The 19,382-nt window shown below is 44.0% G+C and overlaps 1 protein-coding gene across 6 annotated transcripts in view; it reads right to left on the reverse strand.

Moving 5' to 3' along the window:
* Positions 1-19,382, reverse strand: part of GRIA1 (glutamate ionotropic receptor AMPA type subunit 1) — a 274,574-nt gene that overhangs the window by 119,821 nt on the left and 135,371 nt on the right. For all 6 annotated transcript variants that reach the window (XM_045825118.1, XM_045825109.1, XM_045825123.1 and 3 more), the window contains 3 exons: positions 14,253-14,492; positions 12,799-12,983; positions 7,864-7,917 (listed from right to left, as the gene is read on the reverse strand). In XM_045825118.1, coding sequence (XP_045681074.1) covers positions 7,864-7,917; positions 12,799-12,983; positions 14,253-14,492 — 479 coding nt within the window. The remainder of the gene's footprint in view (positions 1-7,863; positions 7,918-12,798; positions 12,984-14,252; positions 14,493-19,382) is intronic.

Raw genomic sequence — 19,382 nt, forward strand, 5'->3', positions numbered from 1 at the left:
GCTTAGAGATGGCTTCTCGGTAGAAGCAATGAAGCCTGAGAGAAGAGGAGGCTTTGGCTGGATAAGGAGCTTGTGGGAGAATCCTCTAAGCGCAAAACGTGCATGCTCTGCGGTTAAGAGTCAGAGTGACAGAGGGCAATGAGTAAGAGGAAATGTCTGTACACATCAGCCTGGATTCAAATGTTAGCTCTTCCACTTTATAGCTGTGTGACAGGCAGCAGGCTACTCAACTTCTCTGTGCCTCAGTATCCTTCACTGTAACACATTATAGTATTTCTCTAATATGGTTATTGTGAGGATTAGCTATATTAATATATGGCAAACTTAGAACAGTGCCTGACACATAGAAAGTACTCACCCAGAGTCTCATGTCTCAGGGGCCCCATGTTTCTCCTGTTATATTATCTGTATTTCTGTCTTTAAAACAGGGGCGAGTAAGGAAGTGTGGACTGAACCCTTCTAGTTACACATTACCCTGACTGCCTACCCACACTGGTGCTGAGGGGTCTGTGCCTCCTGCTCCTAAGCTGGTGGTGGCCGGGGGTTCCATGCTCTGGAGGAGCAGCTGCGCCCACTGTCTTGCATATCTCAAATGGTCCGCTGACCCAGCACGGAAATGATCGGATCAGCCAAGGTGTGCACCGGTTTGCAAGAGCACAGGGTGCAAACATTGAGTGCTTGATATTAATGGAGCAGCCTCTCCCTTGTGATGAGGTAGCCAGTGTGGTTCAGGACATTTGTTGTGATCCCTCAGTCTGCAGAGAGAGGCAGGAAAACTAGAACCATAAATTTCACATCTAGAAAGGTCCTTTTGATAATTTATTTCTTGTGAAAACATGGTACCAAATCTTGAGCAAATTGAGACCCTCAAAAAATATGTTTTTTTTGTAAATGATAATGAGTCAGTGGCAGAGTTAGGAGGAGACCCCAGGCTTCTGCTACACTCATTGTTTTGAAACTTGGCATAAATTAACCTTTTTAAATCTTTACCTTGTGAGGTAGGTATTTATATTCCCACCTATCCATGAGGAAGCTAAGGTATAGAGAGGTAAAGTAACTTGCCCATGGTCACACAGTTCGTAAGTCAGAATCCAAACCCAGGCAGTTTCAGAAGGAAAAACATTTATTTCTCAGCTCTGCTCAATTATAACACCAGGACTAAGATTTGCAAAGGTTTCCCCAATTTGGGCAGTGTGGGCCAATGGAACATGAGCCTCGTGTTTAGAATTTGAGAGCGTTAGCCACACAACCCTGGAAAAGTTACCACAACTTGAACTCACACCTAAAATGGGAATATAATCTCCCCTTTCTTGGAGGAACACAGAAATTCTCAGGGGTCTCCAGAGTGGATTACTCTAGAACATGGGGTATGAATGCAGAGAGCAACCTAGACTTGGCTTTGCCTGATAGTATGCTTAGAACACCGAGAACGGGAGTGTTTAACTTCTGAGTGACATCAAACACCTTACTTCCCTTCTCTGGGCCTCCATGTCCTTACTGTCAATTAAGGAACTAGGTGAGGTGGTCAAGTGGTAAGGTGAGCTCCTAGGAACCCTTGGATTCTTGAAACTAGCGCATGGCACACTCTTCCCAGGATGACTTGCCATGCGGATGCTCCATCATGATTCTTCCCAGAGCCCCTGCCACCTGCAGAGGCCTGTGAAGCTTCTGGGCACCATGCTCTGGTGGTTCAGGTGGCCTTTTGTGGGGCTTGCGTTAGTGTCCCAGGTTGTGGTTTTTCTCTGGGATTCATTTAAAAACTTTGTTTACATGTTCCAATCTAGCTGGAAGACAAGGCCATGTTGCCTCTAGGCAAAAGTCAAGATGTGTGCTTCTTCATGCTTGTTGTGTGAGCCCAGAGCAGTGCTTGGCCCACACAGGATGTTTATGGGGTTGGTTACTAGGACCACGTGCTGTGAGAAGGCCTGCGGGAACAGGGCGGTGTCCAGACTGAAGGAGCAAATAGCAAGAGCAAGCAGGGCAGGCATTTCCAAATACATGAAGGCTGCCTTGTGCAAGGGAAGTAGACATGTTCTGCAAGATTTCTGAGAGGGCAGATGCAGCCAGGAGTGATGAGAGGGTGACACAGGTCAGGCCTGCTGGAGGGAGAGGGCAGAAATGGTCGGCGCCCTTTGAAAAGAGAAAGGGCTGTCTCAGGGAATGAGCTTCCCGTCTCTGGGCGTTGTGCAAGCTGGACCAGATAGATGAGAAGGCGATCAGAAGACTTCTAGACCCATCTCTACCTACTCATTTAGATATTTGTAACTATATTCATATTCCCACTATCTTTATTTTGTTTTTGTACAGAAACAAAGATTTTGCCTTTAGTGCATGTGGTATAGGGGCACAAACATTGTTTATTTCCTGAGAAGTCGTTTTACTCATTTGTTCATTCATTCAGAGGCTTTTTAAAGAACACCTGTTACATGCAACTCACTTTGCCAGGATTGGAAATTCATCGGTGAACAAGGCAGACACATTCCTTCCTCCAGGTGCTTATGGAAAAACAGGGAGGAAGACATTATATGATTGTGAATGAGTTGTGGATGACATTTAGTCTGGAAGGGAGCTAAGCTTGTCCCCAGATAGTAACATCTTCTTCCCCCACTGATGATGATGATGATGATGGTGGTGGTCAAGATTATTATAGGGGTAATTACAAACATTTATTGAGTGCTTGTTTTGCCAAATAGTACTATGAGCATTTTGTAATATATTATCTTATTTAATTCTCATGATACCCCAGGAGGAGGCAGATAGTATCTTATTATTCCTTTTTTTTAAACAGATGAGGCAGTGAAAGCTCAGAAAGGGTAGGTAACTTGACTAATGTCACACTGCTAATGAGCATAAATCCAGAATTTAAATTCAAGTCTGTTTGACCCCAGAGCCACCTTTCCCAACTACTGGACCACATAACCGGAGGCTGCAGAAACTAACTGTGTCTGCGTGTGGTACAGAGACGGTGGGAGGAGAGGTGCAGAGAAAGGTGGGCAAGCTCAGCCCAGCCTTACAGAAGGCATAGGCAGATTTCTCACCGTCAGGGAGCAAGGAGACTAAAGAGCAGTTCCTCCTCAGGCCCGATGCAGCAGAAGGGCAGCGGCATGGAGCTGGGGCGTGGATGCACTGCCACGCAGACCGAGTCCTCCAACTCAAGCACTTCACAGGATGCAGCCTTTCAGGATGGAAATGGCCGAGCACCCTGGTCCCTGAATACCCGAGTAAGACCACAGATGACCTGACCTCACCCTCTCTCCCTCAGCTGCCTTTTACACCAGCAGTTATAGTGATAATAAAACACGATCAGCGTATAATGGAAAAGTTATCCAAGAGGAGTTTCAGTGTATTGCTGCAACTGTGGGCAAGACTTAGACTCAGGTGCCTAGTCCATCTCCCAGTTCCCCATGCCCAGAAGTCTCATGGCGCAGTAGTAAAGACTTAGTTTGATAGTCTAGGAGAAGCCCAGCTCTGTCATTTGATAAACTTTGTAATTTTGGAAAACTCACTAATCTCTCTAAATCTCATTTCTTCATCTGAAAAGTGGGGATGATATTATCAACCTCAGAGTACTACTGTGAAGGTTTAACAGACCATGGCTTTAAGTATTTATCACAGTGTTTGGAATGTAGCAACTATTCATTGAATTGTAGCAGTTATTGCCATTGTTATTATTATTGTTGTTGTTGTTGTTAGGGGCTCAAGTGGCTTGGCATCTGCTTAGCCTGGCTGTCTTATTTACCCACATCACTTGGGTTTTGTCAGATTTCCGAGAGCCACACTCCAGGGACTGGGTGTCTGCCTTCCTCCTCTGCTGCTTAGTCACTGAGCATCTCTGAGCCTCAGTTCTCCCATCTATGAAATGGGGATAATGAATTCTATCTTCCTGGCTTCACAGCAGTATGCATATTGTGACATTCAAAACCCAGTGGTGTAAAATGGTGTCAAAATGGGAGAGATTGCTGTTCTGATTGTTACAAACTTCCCCCCACCACTCCTGCCCAGGAAGCAACAAATGGTTCCAACTGAAAGATAACCAACACCTTCAATGTTCCTTGAATGGTTCTAATGGACCCTTTATAAATTCTCAGAGGTCTGCTAGTTCTCTGTAAGAAATTTTAAATGTTCTTTTTTATTTCTATGAGACTAATCATCCATATTGATAATCTGATCATTTCTCCCATGACTTGAGTACTCATGTTTGCTGTCCTCATGACACCAAAACATTTAACTGTTGGCTAGCTGAAACTGTTTCCCAAACTGGGCTTTGCAGGTGCCTTGTTGGGGCCTACAGGGCCTCTGTCTTGAGAAACACTAGTTCGGTCTAAGATTTTCTGCTGACACACCACAGTGATAAGAGCTGTAATTTTGGAAGTCTCCAGCTGGTCCATGTTTGTTTATGCCACAGTCTCAGAGCAGGGGGTGAACACAGGGTCAGGGCTGGGGTTTGGAGGAGGACAGAGAGCCAGGCCAGTTAGCTTGGCCCTCCAGCAGGCTCCAGGGCCCAGTGGCTTCTTTAAGGAATGGTGGTTTCGCTCGCCAATTTCTGCATGGTTCAAGTTCACTTTATGGACATACCCAGGCTATGAAAATATAAATTTGGGTCAAGCCTATCATGTAAACTGTGAATACACATACAAACATATAAATCCAAACACACACTATGTGATGTGACGTCGGGTAGATTTAGTATATGAGGTGAGAATTCCCCATCTATGCAGAACACTTCCAACTGTTCAAACATGGTGGCATTCAGCAATGTATTTGGTTTCCCCAGGGACACTGTGAGCATGTAGAGCGGGGACTGTTACTCCCAATGGACAGATGAGGAAAGGAAGGGCTGGAGAGTTGTCCAAGATCACAAAGGCAGCTAAGGGTGGCGTCTGAGCAAAAAGCAGGGCTTTGTTTTTGTTTCTGACCCCCGTCCATAGAGTTCTCCTCTCTGCCTGTCTCCCTCCAGCCTGTCTGCGAGCCGCCCTCCAGAGCCAGTCATTCGAATCCCCCCAAAGCAACTGGCTACTTTGAAGCTAGTGGGTTCTGGCAGGTTCAGAAACAACTGCAAAATAAAAAGTGAAGCTCTTTCCTTTTGTTAAACCTTTCAAAAGCTTCCTTGGTTTCTAACTCTATAATTACACCCTAATCAGAAACATTTTGAAGGAGGGGGTCAGTTCCATGCAGCCGTAGGCTAATTATGTGGTGGAATTTCTAAAAATGATCATCTTATGAATTGCATTATTCCTCTGAAGGGGGAAGAAAAGCATACACCAAATACTCAACTATGTGTCAAACTGAATTAATTAGCAATTTGAAGCCTAATTATCAACTAAACTATTGGAACATGCAAGACTCTTGTATTTGGATGGTATATGCAATTTGCATCCTATTAGCTGGCAGTTGTAAGAATTGGAGAGCTCATTAGGTCAGAGAAGAAGAAGGCAGATCAGAAGAATACTGAAACCCAAGGTGCTGACTTGGTGATGCTGTGACCAAGGGGTCACTTGGCAACAGATGGAGGCTGGTGATGTAATTACCAGGGGTCTTGCAGTGGCTCTGAGGCCACTGATGTGTAAGTTCTGTCTCACCCTAGACAGGTGATTATGTATGCTGCCTCCCTGTTCTGTGTATGCTCAAGATTCTCAAGCAGCAGAGTACCTGCGTAGTCTGCATTCAGAGGCGCCCTGGAGCAGTGGGGTGCTGCCTGCTCACTGTGCTGCTGTGCCTACTTCTGCCACAGACTTGCTGTGTGACCCAGGCCAAGTTACACCACCTTGCTGATTCTGTTTTCCTGCAAGCAAATGAGACTTCAGTGGACTTCCAAAGCCCCTTCTAGCAGTAAGAATCTGGGATTCGAGGGCCATCTAGAATTTCCTTCATTACTAAGTAAAAAATGTCATCCTTGGACATTTTTTTTTAATGGATAGACTCTTGGTTCCCTAACAGTCTCTGGACAGCCACCTTCTGTTTAAAATGCAAACACCCCTGAGAAAAAATAACATATTTAGCCATTAAGAGTAGGGTCTGAATTAACTTATCTCAATATGCTTTTTTGATTTCCGATCCTGAGCTTGAAATACTGAACAGCCCAGGCAAGGATCAATGGAGAGGCAGGGAAGAGTTAGGCATGGATGTAAAGATGGAGATCGGGCAAGAAACACTGATAAAACATTCAGGTTTAGGCAGGACGTTTTGGTCCCACTTTTAGATTCTGCATTTTGACCTTTTCCCTCTTGTATACACCCAGACCCTGTGCTTTTGCTCTACTAATGCCTTTTATTCCGAAAATAAGTAGAACATATCAATTCTTTTATTCAATTAACAATGAATATTACTCATAGAAATACTCAACACAAAATAACATGGCTAAAATGGAATGTGATAGAATTTGTTAAAAATTGAAAGGTAAAAATCACACCTTAATGGAAACACAGAAAATTGCAAAAACAAACTAGGATAAGAAGCAAAGTTTGTAGAAAAAGCTACCATTATGGAAAACTTGATAATTGTTCTAATTGTCACATGGTAAAATTTGTTATTGATTAAAATATTTTAATCAGTATAAAACTTCGCTATCAATTCGATGGGTGATGCAGATACTTTGGAAAACAATTTTGGAGTTCCTCAAAATGTTAAATGTAGAGTTACCATATAACCCAGCCATTCTACTCCTAGGTGTATAGAAAAGCTTGTGGACAAGTTCATAGCTGCATTATTCATAATAGTCAAAAATGTCCATCAGCTGATGAATAGACAAAATGAGGCATAGCCATTTAATGAAATGTTATTTGGCAACAAAAGGGATAAAGTACTGATACATGCTACCATATGGATGAACCTTGAGAACATTGTGCTGGGTGACAGACGCCAGTCACAAAAGACCACGGATTGTATGATTCCATTTGCATGCAAATGATAGAGATGGGAGGTAGATTAGCGGGTGCTTAGGGCTGGGAGGGTCTGGAGGGCAGTGAGAGTGACAGCTGCTAGGTATTACGGTTCTATTTTGGGCGATGGAAAAGGTTTAAAATCAGATTGTGTTGATAGTGTCGCAATTCTGTGAATGCATAAAAAACCATTCAATTGTACACTTTAAATGAACAAACTGAATGATATATAAATTGCATCTCAATAAAGCTCATTAAAATGGACTAAAAGCAAAATAAAATTACATTTAACTGTGGAAAAAAACAGCTGGAAGAATTATACTTCATGATTAAAAAAGGTAGACAGGCAAAACATGACCCAGGAGAAATAGAGTTGCCAGAAATAATATCTACAAAAGAAAACTCAAAATGGGACATGTTACTAGATAAAATTTAATATGTGCAGAAAAATTATTTGATAAATCAAGTCTTCATAACACAGAAAATAATTGTATCTTATAAGAAGGCCTACAATACATTAAAATGAAAACAAATTTTTAAAGAAAGACATCTCATCTATGCCACGTAGAAAAATGAATAAAAACTAAATTGAAATAATATTGTTCATGCTGAAAAACTGTTTCTGGGTAAAGATTTGTCAATACTAGTATAATTATGGTTCAAATGTTTATATTTATAAACTGTAATATTATCATTTGTGGTGAATTTGTCTTTATTGCTAAGGGGCAGGATCGATTAAAGCTAGAATAGTGATGACTGATGAAGCCCATTTCAGAGTGTACAGGTTTGCCAACAGTGTGCTGTGGTTTGACAAGCAGGGATGTGGAGGGAAAAGGTAAACTTGGTATTGGCCAAATGTAGTCTTGCAGCTCCAAGTTGCCCTTTTCGCCTACACAGTTCCCACCAGTCAGGGACCATGGAAGAAAACTGGAGCCCCAAACACAGAAAGACCACAGGCTGGGAGCCTGCAGTGTGCTGAACTCACCAGATTTGCAAGGATGTAGTGGTACCCAATGCCGTTCTTCTCCAGCTTTATAATCTAAAAAAAAAAAAGCAAGGAAACAGGTTCATTAATCATATTAGCAATGAAAGCCACAACATGTTAAGGTTAAGGAAATAACATTAATGGAGTACTAACAATGTACCTGGCCCTATTCTAAGTACTCCAACGACAGTACCCCAACCACACAATGATGGTGGCATTGGAGATGCTCATTTTACAGATGAGGAATTGAGGCAGAGAGAGGTTAAAGAAAGCTCCCTATGGTTTCCCAGCTATTAAGTGGCAGATGCAGGATTTGGAATTAGTTTTGTCTAATTCCAGGGGTAGAGTAGCATTATCATTACCCCAAGGACACTCCTTTCTTAAAGCCTTCCTTATGCATGGAGATTCTTCCCTGGTGGGACTCTTATGCTGTGATGAATTCCCTGTCATTGTCATGACAATATCTGCTGCTTGAATCAGATGGGTAAATGGATGATTCCACCCCAGTTCTTGACCTTTAACTTCGTGCATAAACCATATTTAGATGCAGTTCCTTCTTTCCCCAAATTTTGTGCTTTCTTCTCTAAACCAGCTAGGTACGCAAACATTCATGGGCCACTCAACCCAGAAGCTGAAAGGGAATGTCAGAATCGTCTGGTTCAACCCCTCACTGTACAGATGGGAAATCCAGGACCAGGGAGGGAAAGTGATTTGCCTGGATTCCACGGCAGTCTGGTAGTAGTATCAGGACAGGGGCCTGACTGTGATGAGCCTTTCCATGTGACACCTGGCTCTGGTTCATTATTAAGAGCCAGGGTCCTCAAATGTTCCTCCATCCTGAATGTGCAGAGTATGCCTAATCATTGAGGGCAGGAAAAATATTTACAGAAAGACCAACCAGAGGTTCCATCGGGCAGCCAGACATACCACCCAAGGGACAGCTAAGACTGCAGGCCTTGGTTCAGTCCTGACTCTGCCTGCAAGTTAACTTGATCTATGCCTTTATTTTTTAATCATCAGATTGGGATTAGTACACCCTGCTCGGTGCCTCTTTGCCTGCACTGTTGCGAGGAGGCATAAAACATATGAGAAATACTTGGGCTCCTTTTCTAACTGAATAAATTCTCAAGGTTATTAAAATCCACATTCAGACATCTACTTAATTGGATATATGTGCATGGAGGCTCACATATTTTTTATGTGGGGAATAATTAAATGCAAGTGTACACAATGAATGCCCTGAAACAGTGGTTAGATTTTGAAATTTCAAACCATGGAGCTCAAATACTATTGGGATGATAGTTTTATTAATAATTCTTCATTACTTTTTCATCTTCTTGTCAAACGGTTTGCTGCTCTTTCAACAATGAGATACCTTTATCAAAAACCTATTCAGATTCTAATAAACACAAAACAGCAAATAAAAGATGTTTCAAAATCCACCACATTCAGGCCATGAATAACTCTAATCTCTGCAAGATAAGATTACAGGGTGAAACATAGAAAACTAGCTGATAATTAATGACTTCTGACTAGTAAAAATTAGCAATTTCAAATGGTTCAACCTAATACCAACCTTTCCACCCGTTTACTCATCTACTTGCCCAGTGGTCTACCTTCCCTCCTCTCCCGTATTCCTTTCACGAGCATTTTCTAAGTGCATACTGTGTACCAAGCGCTGTGCTGGGGCTGTCGTGGGAAGTGAAACAAGCATGATGCTTGCCCTCTTGGACGTCACAGTTTACTGGGAGGAGACCCATAGTAAACAGATAAAGAGATAACTGCACACAGGGTTACAAACCAAGAATGTTGTACATAAAGGTACAATTTCACTTGGGAACATTGCTTCACTGACCCCATTCCTTCAAAGTTCATTTCCACTGGATGGCCTAAATTCACAATGTTTGTGTCTGGAATGCTGTTTCCCTTCTCTAATTAGTCATAACCTTTATGGTTGAGCTCTCATCCAAACTACTCTGTGAAACTTTCTATGATTAATTAATACAATTAGCAAATATTTTATTGAACATGGAGTAAATGCCAAGCACTATGCTATGAACAATTGAGGCAAGGTCCCCACGCCCTCATCAAGCTGAGCTGACATTTTAGTATGGAGCCAGGTGGTAAATATATAAACAGGCAAACGAACAAGATTTAGTAGGTGAGAAGCATTGTAAAGACAATGAAACAGGGTGATGTGATGGGTGGCCTGGTGGTCCTGGTCTCTCTCATCTCTAACTCATTCTGAACCTAATGACTACATTACTGTATATAATTTGGTGGTTATATATTGGTAAAACATTATATTCTAATAACCCTTCTCCCTGATCATATACCTTCACTGCCTTTGCACTGTTTACAGAATAAACCTCTGCCAGTAGCTACCTGTAGATATGCAGACCCATCTCATATTTGGGATCTTTTAGAGCCTTCATTGATTCCCTTTTCCTTACATGCACTCAAAAAATATTTATGGAGTGCCTACTAGTGCTAAACACTATTCAAGGCAATGTGGATACTGCAGGGAAGAAAACAAAACAAAAATCCCTGCCCTTGTTGACTTATATTCTAGATGGGGGGCTGGAGAGAGAAATAGGCAATTGATTTTCTGTTTGGAATTTGAAATCACTATCTCCTTCCCTAGGCAGAACACTTATATTAGACGGAAAAGATCCCAATTCCTGAGTGTTTTGATAGTGTAGGATGATGCCAAGATATCAGACTGCAAGTCAGGAGGTGTAAATTCTAGACTCATCGTTGTCACTAACCAGTTGTCTGAACCATGACATATCATTACCCAATTTGACTGAGTCATCCCACCCATAAAATGTGGAGTGCAGGTGGTAGATCAAGGGATCTACAGGTCCTTCCAGCTGTTTGGTCTTACCTTCCAGAATAGAGGAACTCAACAATTGAAAAAGTTAACATACTATAGTATACAAACAAGTCACATCCTTTACCAAATTCAAGTTTGTCCTTTGGCCAAGGAGGTAGCGAAGCTGAAAAGTTGCATTTTTAAGAGGTTGAGTCCTGTAGGCAGACCATACAGGGTTTGACTTCCTGCTTTTCTTCTGTGTTAGCTGTGAGTCCTTGGGCAAGTGTAATCCCTTGTTCTGCCATTCATAAACCAGGGGAGTTGATAGAAACTGTTTTAAAGAGTTAGTGTGAGGGTGAAGTGGGGTTACACACGGAAAGGGCTTGGCATAGTGTCCAGTGTATGGCGAGCACTCAGAAATAGTAGCACTGACGGTTACCTCTATATGGAATGATAGAGGGAAAGTCATCAGTCTACTAAGAATCCCTAATTATCCTTCAGCACTTTCTCTATCTCATCTAATCTTTTATCAGCTTTGCAGAACAGGGACCTTCATTCCTATTTTACAGGTGAGGTCACTTATGCCCAAAGAGTGAGCGATACAAGAAGACAGGACTAGTTGGCAGTATAAGCAGCAAAAAATAGGCAAAGTTTACATGCATCACTTTCTGTGGGGCAGCCTCTATTGTGAATGCTTCACATGTATAGAGCCTTTTAATACTCATGGGAGCCCCCTTAAGGAAGCTGTTATTAGTATACCCCCTTCACAGAGCAGGAGCCTGAGATGCAGGAAGGTTAAAAACTTGGCCCAGTGTCACTGAGCTGGTAAATATTAGAGCTGGGGTTAAAATCTCAGCCACTCTGGCTGTGGGGCCTCTGCTCTTAACCGTTACCCAGGCTGCCTCATTTAACTAGAATTCAAATCCCCTCACTCCAGTGCAGAGAAATGTATCAATGGGAACTTTTTTTTTTTGGCTGGTATCTCTTTCCCAGAGAGGGAGGTAAGGCCAAAACTTTACTGTAAAGTGGAGCACAGAGTCAATGCCTTCAAGAATCGCTGACTTTCCAAATCCCTCCTGTTCTGTTGCTGAGACCTCTGAGTGATTGCTGAGCTGGTGTTGAGATTCCCTATGGCGGCAGCAGGGGTCTTGAGGGCCATTAACAAGTTTTGTCATATTGTCAAGTACCTAAAACTACCATTTTTGATTACATAGCACTGTTCAAAATGTTTGCAAAATATACTTCCTTGCTAGCTCATCTGAATGCACACACATTACCGTATTTTTTGGAACATAAGGCACGCCTAGGTTTTATAGGAGGAAAATAGGAAAAAATTTTGAAGCAAAAAATGTGGTAAAATATTTAATAACATAAATAACATAATATTTCACCAATGTAAATGTAAATGGAATTCAACAGCAGCATTAACAACCATTATTCCTCTCAAATCTGGGGGGAGAAAGTACATCTTATAGTCCAAAAAATATGGTATATAAAAAGACAGTGACTGACAACCAAGGCCTGCTACTTCTGTGAGGAGCATGTGCTTAGTTCTGAGAACCACAGGAACCATGGCCTAAAGAGAACTCGGGCTGCCAGCTGTTGGGGTTATAGTGCCCCTTCACAGAATGTGCAGCCAGTCGACTTCTCGGACACAGGCGAGTGTTCAAGGAAACAGTGGACAGGGAGGTGTCTGCTGCCTCCCTCGACTCTTAAAACAGGTCAGTGGGCCAAGAGAATGAGATGCCAAATGCTGGATCCATGAGTGGCAGACCCAGCGCGGAACCCAGGAAGCTGGCTCTACAGGCTGTATGCCTAATGTGATAGCCCTTCACAAACTCCGAACTGCAGTGTAATTTACTTTTTAACGGTAAAGGGAAACATTGGAAGTAAGATTTATTCAGCTGATGTAAGAACTGTTTTAAGCCCAATGTCAAGGTCCCCGTTGTGCATACGATTTCATAAAATTTCAGAATTAAAGTTTATGAATTATAGATGTGAGGAGAAAGGTGCCTGGTCTCTAGGCAAGCCTCTCTCTGTAACGCTCTAGGCAACGGGTCACCCAGGTCCCTCTGGAGCCATCTCCCATACCCACCCTGAGTCTTTGCAGGGTTCACTACCTGGCCCAAGATAGCGTTGAGGCGTTCCGATTCACAGTCCACCACCACCAGGCGCTCCTTCTTCTTCTCCAGGTCTTGAAAGAGCAGCCTGTACCCCTCTTCTGTGGTCGTCAAAATGTTGACTGCTGTCACCTGCCAGTTCTTCTCAGCAGCTGTGTCCAGGACTTTCTGCAGGACGGACAAACCTGGAGGCCGGGCGAATAGGGCATGGAAGTGGCAATCAGGATACATAGGTGTTTAGTGACTGCTTATTAAATGTGCCAGCCTGATAACTAAACAGCGTCTGATAACTGTCAGTCACATTCATGAATGTTCAGGGTATCTCAGTACCTAATACTTTGTCTCTCACATAGTTGGTATTCAATGTGTACTGAACTCAACTACTATATACTAACATGTAGCTAAATGATAGAGGAGCTCATTACTCAATGCTCCGTGGTTTCATCTTTGAGACATAAGCAATCTCCTATAAAACCTCCCTTTAACTTGGGGGAAAAACTCCTCTGCCTCAGTTTCCAGATTTTGCATGACCCGTTTATTTATTTATACCAATAATAACTGAGTTGAGCATACAAGGGGAAGGTAAGACAGTACAATACAACCACCGCAGGAATTAGGAAAAAACGTAATTCTCATTTCAGGAACAAAGACTAGAGAAAGGGGTGGTTGAACAGGCTCTGAAAGGGAGGAAGGATTTGCATATGTAGATTTGAGAATGGAAGTGTATTCCAAAAAATGGGAACAGCATGAGTAAAGAAGCAGGGAAGAGAATCATTACGAGAGTATGAGGTAAAATTCAGAATTTAGGTGGAGGCAGAACTATAAAGGCTTGGGGTGGCGCATAATGGTGATGATGGTGATGGTGGTGACCATAGTGGCTAACTTATAGACAGAAGACTCTGGGTGTTGTGTTTGTTCTAGACTCTGACAAGCACTTTGCAGTCATTATCTCACTCAGTCCCCACATCAACTTTATGAGGCAGAGATTAGTTTGGTCTTCATGGCAGAGATGAGGAAATGAAGGCATAGAAGATTTTATCCCCACTACACGAGTGGTTGAACCAAGACAAAGAGTGCTCGCCCAAAGTCAAACAGCTGGAGAGAAGCTAGAATTCAATCCGGGTCTGCCTGACTCCAGTATTTATGCTGCTAAGAACTTTGCCGAGAGCCATAAGGCACTCGACTAAGGTCCTTGGACTTTAAGTTTGGACTCAGGAGCCATGGAAACTTGGTGAGCTGTAGAGAGATACATGGTGCTTTAGGAGGATTACAGTCTGAAAGGATGAGTTTTCATAAGTTAGAGATTAGCCACTTAAAAATCCGCCTGTAGAAAGAAAGCATTTCTGGTTTATTTCCCTATGCTTCTCAAGGAGGCAGAAGGCATCATTTTTTCTTCCTGCTGGTAGTTTCATCTCCAGCTCTCAACAGTCTCCCTCTCCTAGTCCCTGGCTTACCCCGGTCAGCATCATAAATGTAGACAAATTTCTGCCACTTGTAATGGTCGATAATACTGATGAGGGCATCCTGCAGCTCCGGGCGCAGCTGAAGGACGAACTGGTTGGATGTGTCAACGGGAAAGCTCGGCGTAATGAAGCAGACGTGGAGGGCCCCGCAGAAGGAGGTCAGCATGTTGACGGTCCTCCGTTCATAAAACCCAAAGATGGCATAGACTCCTTTGGAGAACTGGGAACAGACTGGAAGAGAAGAGAAGAGAAGGATTAATGGATAGAAGATGTTGCAAACAAGCTGTCAGGTGGCTCCAAAATGAATCCATCCACTAGTGCATTCATCCAACCCATCATCCACCCATCTATCATCCACCCATCCAATCAACCACTCTATCCATCCAGCCTTTCAACCTACTAATCTAGCCAGTTGTGCATCCATTCTACCCATCTGTGCATCCCACTCATCCACTCACCTGTCCGACTCAGACACCTGTCTGATAAAGTGTTTATTAGGTGTCAGTTCCATAGCACATACTGTCATGGTTATTAATTATAACTGTGTACAAAGTATTTTCATATGTTCTCTCACTTTATGTCTACAACTACCTCGTTGAGGTAGGAAAATTATGACTGGGTCATCTTTTAAAGGGGAAAACCAGGGACCCAAAACTTAATGAACATGTCCAAGGTAGCACAGCTAGGACACATGTGAGTCGGGGAGATAGCCTGACCTCCATCCAGCGATCTTCCCGTAACACTGCCCTTCACTTGGAGCAAAGCATAAAAAGATGCTACAGGAAGAAAGAGGTCTGCCAGCTTGCTGCTGATTCACGTTTAAAAAAACAAGTGTTGATTTTCCCAGCCTACCCTTAGCTTTTGGTGTACATTTCTCTGCTGATGTTCATTTTGTGTGCGTACATCCTGCTAGCTGATTTTTCAGGCCCCCTAGTGTGTCAGCCATAGTAATAGCTTAGCTGTGTGAACATCCCCACAGGAGGCATTTTGTAAGATCCCAGTGCAGTTATCAATCCTGGTTTGTGTTGGTTACACTGCTAGTTAGAATATGATTCAGAAAAAGAGGTCATAAGGCCAAATTCCAGGTCAGTTGGCTACTAAACTTTTTTTTTGCAAATAGAAGTTGACTTTATTAAAATAAACAATTTTTATAATTAATAAGCTCACTAGAAAATAAGACAAACTACAAGTGTGAAGCAAACGATGCGCATTAAGAGAATGTGGAGCTGAAGCCGGAGTTGAGAGCCAGGAGGAGTGAGCAAAGTGGAAGGCGGGGCTGGCAAACGAACGCCACCGTCAATCCTGAGACGAGAAGCCCAGCCCCGGGTTGTTGGTGAAGCGGAGAGCGGATTCTGGGGTGTCTGCATTCAGTTAGGCCCTTCCCAGGAAACTAATACTGCAAACTCACTTTTAAACCAAATATATGATTGTTCTGTCTTTTTCTTCTTTTTTAAAATTAAATTTATTGGGGTAACACTGGTTAATAGCATTGTGTACTCTTCACGCGTCTGACATGATTTGACGTCTGTGTGCGGTATTGTGTGCTTCTCACCTGGAGTCTGCTTTCCCTCCATTCCGTGCATGTGACCCCCTCTGCCCTTCCCCCCTTTCTCCTCTGACGTTTAGCATCATTCTGCTGCTAAACTTCATTTTAATGTATGATACAAAATGAAAGTTCGCAAATCTCACCTCCTGGAATAGGCTTTCCTTTACCATCTCTCAGAGTCTCCTAGATGGTGACTGTACCCTCACCTACCCCCCCCATAACTATCACATCACCCTGTCTTATTTCTCACATTTTAATTACATTTACAGTCATTTTCTTTACTTGCATATACCTGTGGCAGCTTGGCTCAATATTAACATCCTGAAAGCAGGAGTCTCGTTGGTGCCCCAAAGCCATGATAGCGCCAGGGGCAGGGTGGGTGCGGAGTAAGTGTTTGTGGGATGGACGGGCAGCGGATGCTGGAGGAGGGGCCCCCGGGGCTCACAGAGGCGAGTGAGGAGGGGCTGGGCCCGACCGAGGTGGCTGTGGGGCTGCCCTGGACTTCCCGCTCCTCCGAAGGAGCTGTTTATGCTTCTCCACCCATGCTGTTTTCTCTTTCACCCAGTAAGGACATTCTATCTGCTTACAGCAGACAACAGGCATGGTCATTAAATGTCTGTTATAATCGCCAGAATCAAGATTTCCATAAATATGGATTTTTCTTCAGGAAGCAGACACTGTATATTATTCTGCCCATGTTAAATATAGATTTGTCAAAAAGTGCAGTCCATCTTACTGGGTGAATGAATATAGGGAGCACATAAACCCTCAAATGTTATCATATACTCCCTTCGGTATTTGTGGGATCTCTTCTCCCCTTGCAGCCGTGGAATATCAACCTGTGGGATGTAAATCGTATGTTCTGGATCTAGTCCCTTGTGCCACCTACATTGTCTCACACCTCAGGTGGGGCTCTGGGGGCCTCGTGGCTGGGGGTTCTTGTTGGAACTTCGGAGGCAGAGGAGGCAAGGATGGGACGGGTGGAAGACGTGGGAGCAAGCAGACGTGATCAAATCTTTAGCACACGAGAGGCCAGGATATTCTCCCCTCCAATGATCTCCCTAGTTTTCCTTTTTACAAATCTCTCTTCCCTTAAACCAAGTTCTTTACCCTCCCTTCAAGGCTAAATGGATACATTTACCCACTGCTTCCTAACAGAGCATGGCTGGGAGGTAGGTAGCCTGGCTTGGATATACTCCAGTGCACTCTGGCTCCCAGAGCCGCTGAGCATCTGACCTTCAATCTGGCTCCTCATTTCAGCTAAGCCTGAGCAGAGAGAGAGAGAGGGAGAGAGAGAGAGAGAGAGACAGAGGGAGAGACAGAGAGACAGAGAGAGGTACTGACTCTGTAGATCTGAGGCCTATGGGAGAATACAGTCATTGATTACATGTTGAAAAATATAATTGGTAGTTAGTTGCAAGGCATTTCTTTGAATCTGTCACAATAACCATTCAATCTGAAGAGATGGCATGATCTTGTAGAAAAAGTACTAAATACAATGCCACAGGCTGGGAGGATCTTCTTTCTGGTGTTATCACAACACAATACTTACATGACCTTGAGCGAATCCCACGCTCTCCCTGGCCTCAGCTCTCCCATGTATGAAACGATGGTGTGGGCTGCATAACATTTAACATCTCTTTAGGCCCCAACATTCTAGACTCTAGTCTAAGCAATTGAAACATGTTTACTAATGGACAACACTTTAGTTATTTGCTGGGCAAACTTCGAGGAACCTCCAGTGTGCATTTTCAAACCCAGAAACCAGATAAAGACCGTGAGTTCTTGGATCTGACTGTAACAGAATTCTAGCACTAAATGTAAGTGCATTCAGAGTCTCGAGTTTTATTCAAGATACACTTTTTAACCCGCTGTGTGATTTAGTTACCTAGTGGAGAGTAGATGAGAGGCGGCAAATCAGAAAGGGGGCTAGAGGTGGAGACTGTATTGTTCGCTACAACAAGCAGGAGAGCAGAAATGGGACCGTTCAAAGGCATCCGAACTCGCTGTGCACTGGGCTCGTCGCCGACTCTCACACTGATGTCGAATCACAGCAGACCGGCCTGTGTGCGGCTCCTTCCAGTTGAGACCGCAGCGCTGCAGAGCATGCCTCTCAGAGTAATCGTTAAGAGCTGGCATTTGGGCACTTACAAAGTGCCAGACACTGTGCCAAGAACATGCCCTTTCATTAACTCCCTTCACCCCGGAGGTAGGTTACCAACCGGGAAAGTGAGGGCCCAGACCAGAGCGAGGCGATGCCAAGAGCCGAACTCCAGCATTCTGGCCGCAGGCCTGAGCCCCTCACCTCCATGAAACGCCACTCCTCCCTCCCTCCACAGCGATGGGAGCACGCAGTCTTGGCCCATGGGTGGCTATGGTTTCTAGAAAATCCTCTCATGTATTGATGCCACACTGCCTTCACCTAATAATGCCAGATAAAGAAGCATTACTGCATTAGGGCCTGTGGATATTAAAACACAACAAAACCGAGTGGTGTGCTTGATGCCTCCGCTGGGGATCATGAAGACATATATAACACATCTGTTCTCCTATTGGTCCGTCTGTCTGTCTGTCCACCCATCCGTCTGCCCCGAGACATCTAACATCTGCCCCTCCTTAGGCATTAAAGGTCCATCGGCAAACCAGGCAGGTCTCGCTCTCCAGGACTGGACCTTGACGGTGGGAGAGACAGACAACTGGTCATGCAGTCACACTTCAGTGTAAGTGCTGTGGCAGGGATGAGGGCAGGGCTCAGGCAGGGACACTAAACTTCAACCTTCGGGAAGGTTGAAGGCTCAAAGAAGGCTTCCAAGAGGGTGTGCCAGCTTTGACACCGACAGGTAAGCAGGAGCCAGCCAGCAGAAGGGGGTCTGGGGCAGTTCCTATGCGTAAAGGGTGTTTTAGATAGAAGAAGCAGTGCCAGCAAAGACTAGCAAAGAAAAGACACAGCACATTCAGGGAAACCTGCCAGAGTGTCAGATGCTGAAGTCCCTGCCTCCAAGAGATTCTGTAGCGGAATGTGTCCAAAAAATCAGAGCAAGTCAGAAACGAGGCCAGGAATTCCCTCTCGGGGAGGCAGGAGGGCAGGGGCTGCTGAGGGCAGGAAAACCCACACACCTCGAGGTGTGGGCTGTCCCATCTCCCTCCAGGTTCCCTCGGACTTCTTTGATCATCGCTCCTAGTTAAGGCAGCACCCACTTAGTTTCAATAAATCTCCCGGCCCCGGGCACTTGGCCTGACAGCTCTCTCCCACGGAGGGAAGTCCTGGTGTTAGCAACTCCCTTTTTATTATCTCTTCATTTAAGGCCTCACACTCTGCACACAGACATTTCTCCATGGCTGCCGGCTCAGTCCCTGGGTATGTGGCGGCCTTGCTGTAAATAGGGGATAATGAGGCGATTGATAGGACAGCTTCATTGGGGGAGGGAGATAGGAAGTGTGGGGGTGGTTAGGAGGACTTTTAGGTCCATATACTCTTCCTTGAATAATTTTATCCTTATTGGTGAGAGTGACCTTTTTGATCTGACTCTAACCTTGTGACATCAAATTGCTTTGTTGCTGTCACTCAGAGGATG

The sequence above is a fragment of the Phyllostomus hastatus genome, unplaced genomic scaffold, assembly GCF_019186645.2.
Source record: "Phyllostomus hastatus isolate PE091 unplaced genomic scaffold, TTU_PhHast_1.1 phas_contig_150, whole genome shotgun sequence".
NCBI lineage: Eukaryota > Metazoa > Chordata > Mammalia > Chiroptera > Phyllostomidae > Phyllostomus > Phyllostomus hastatus.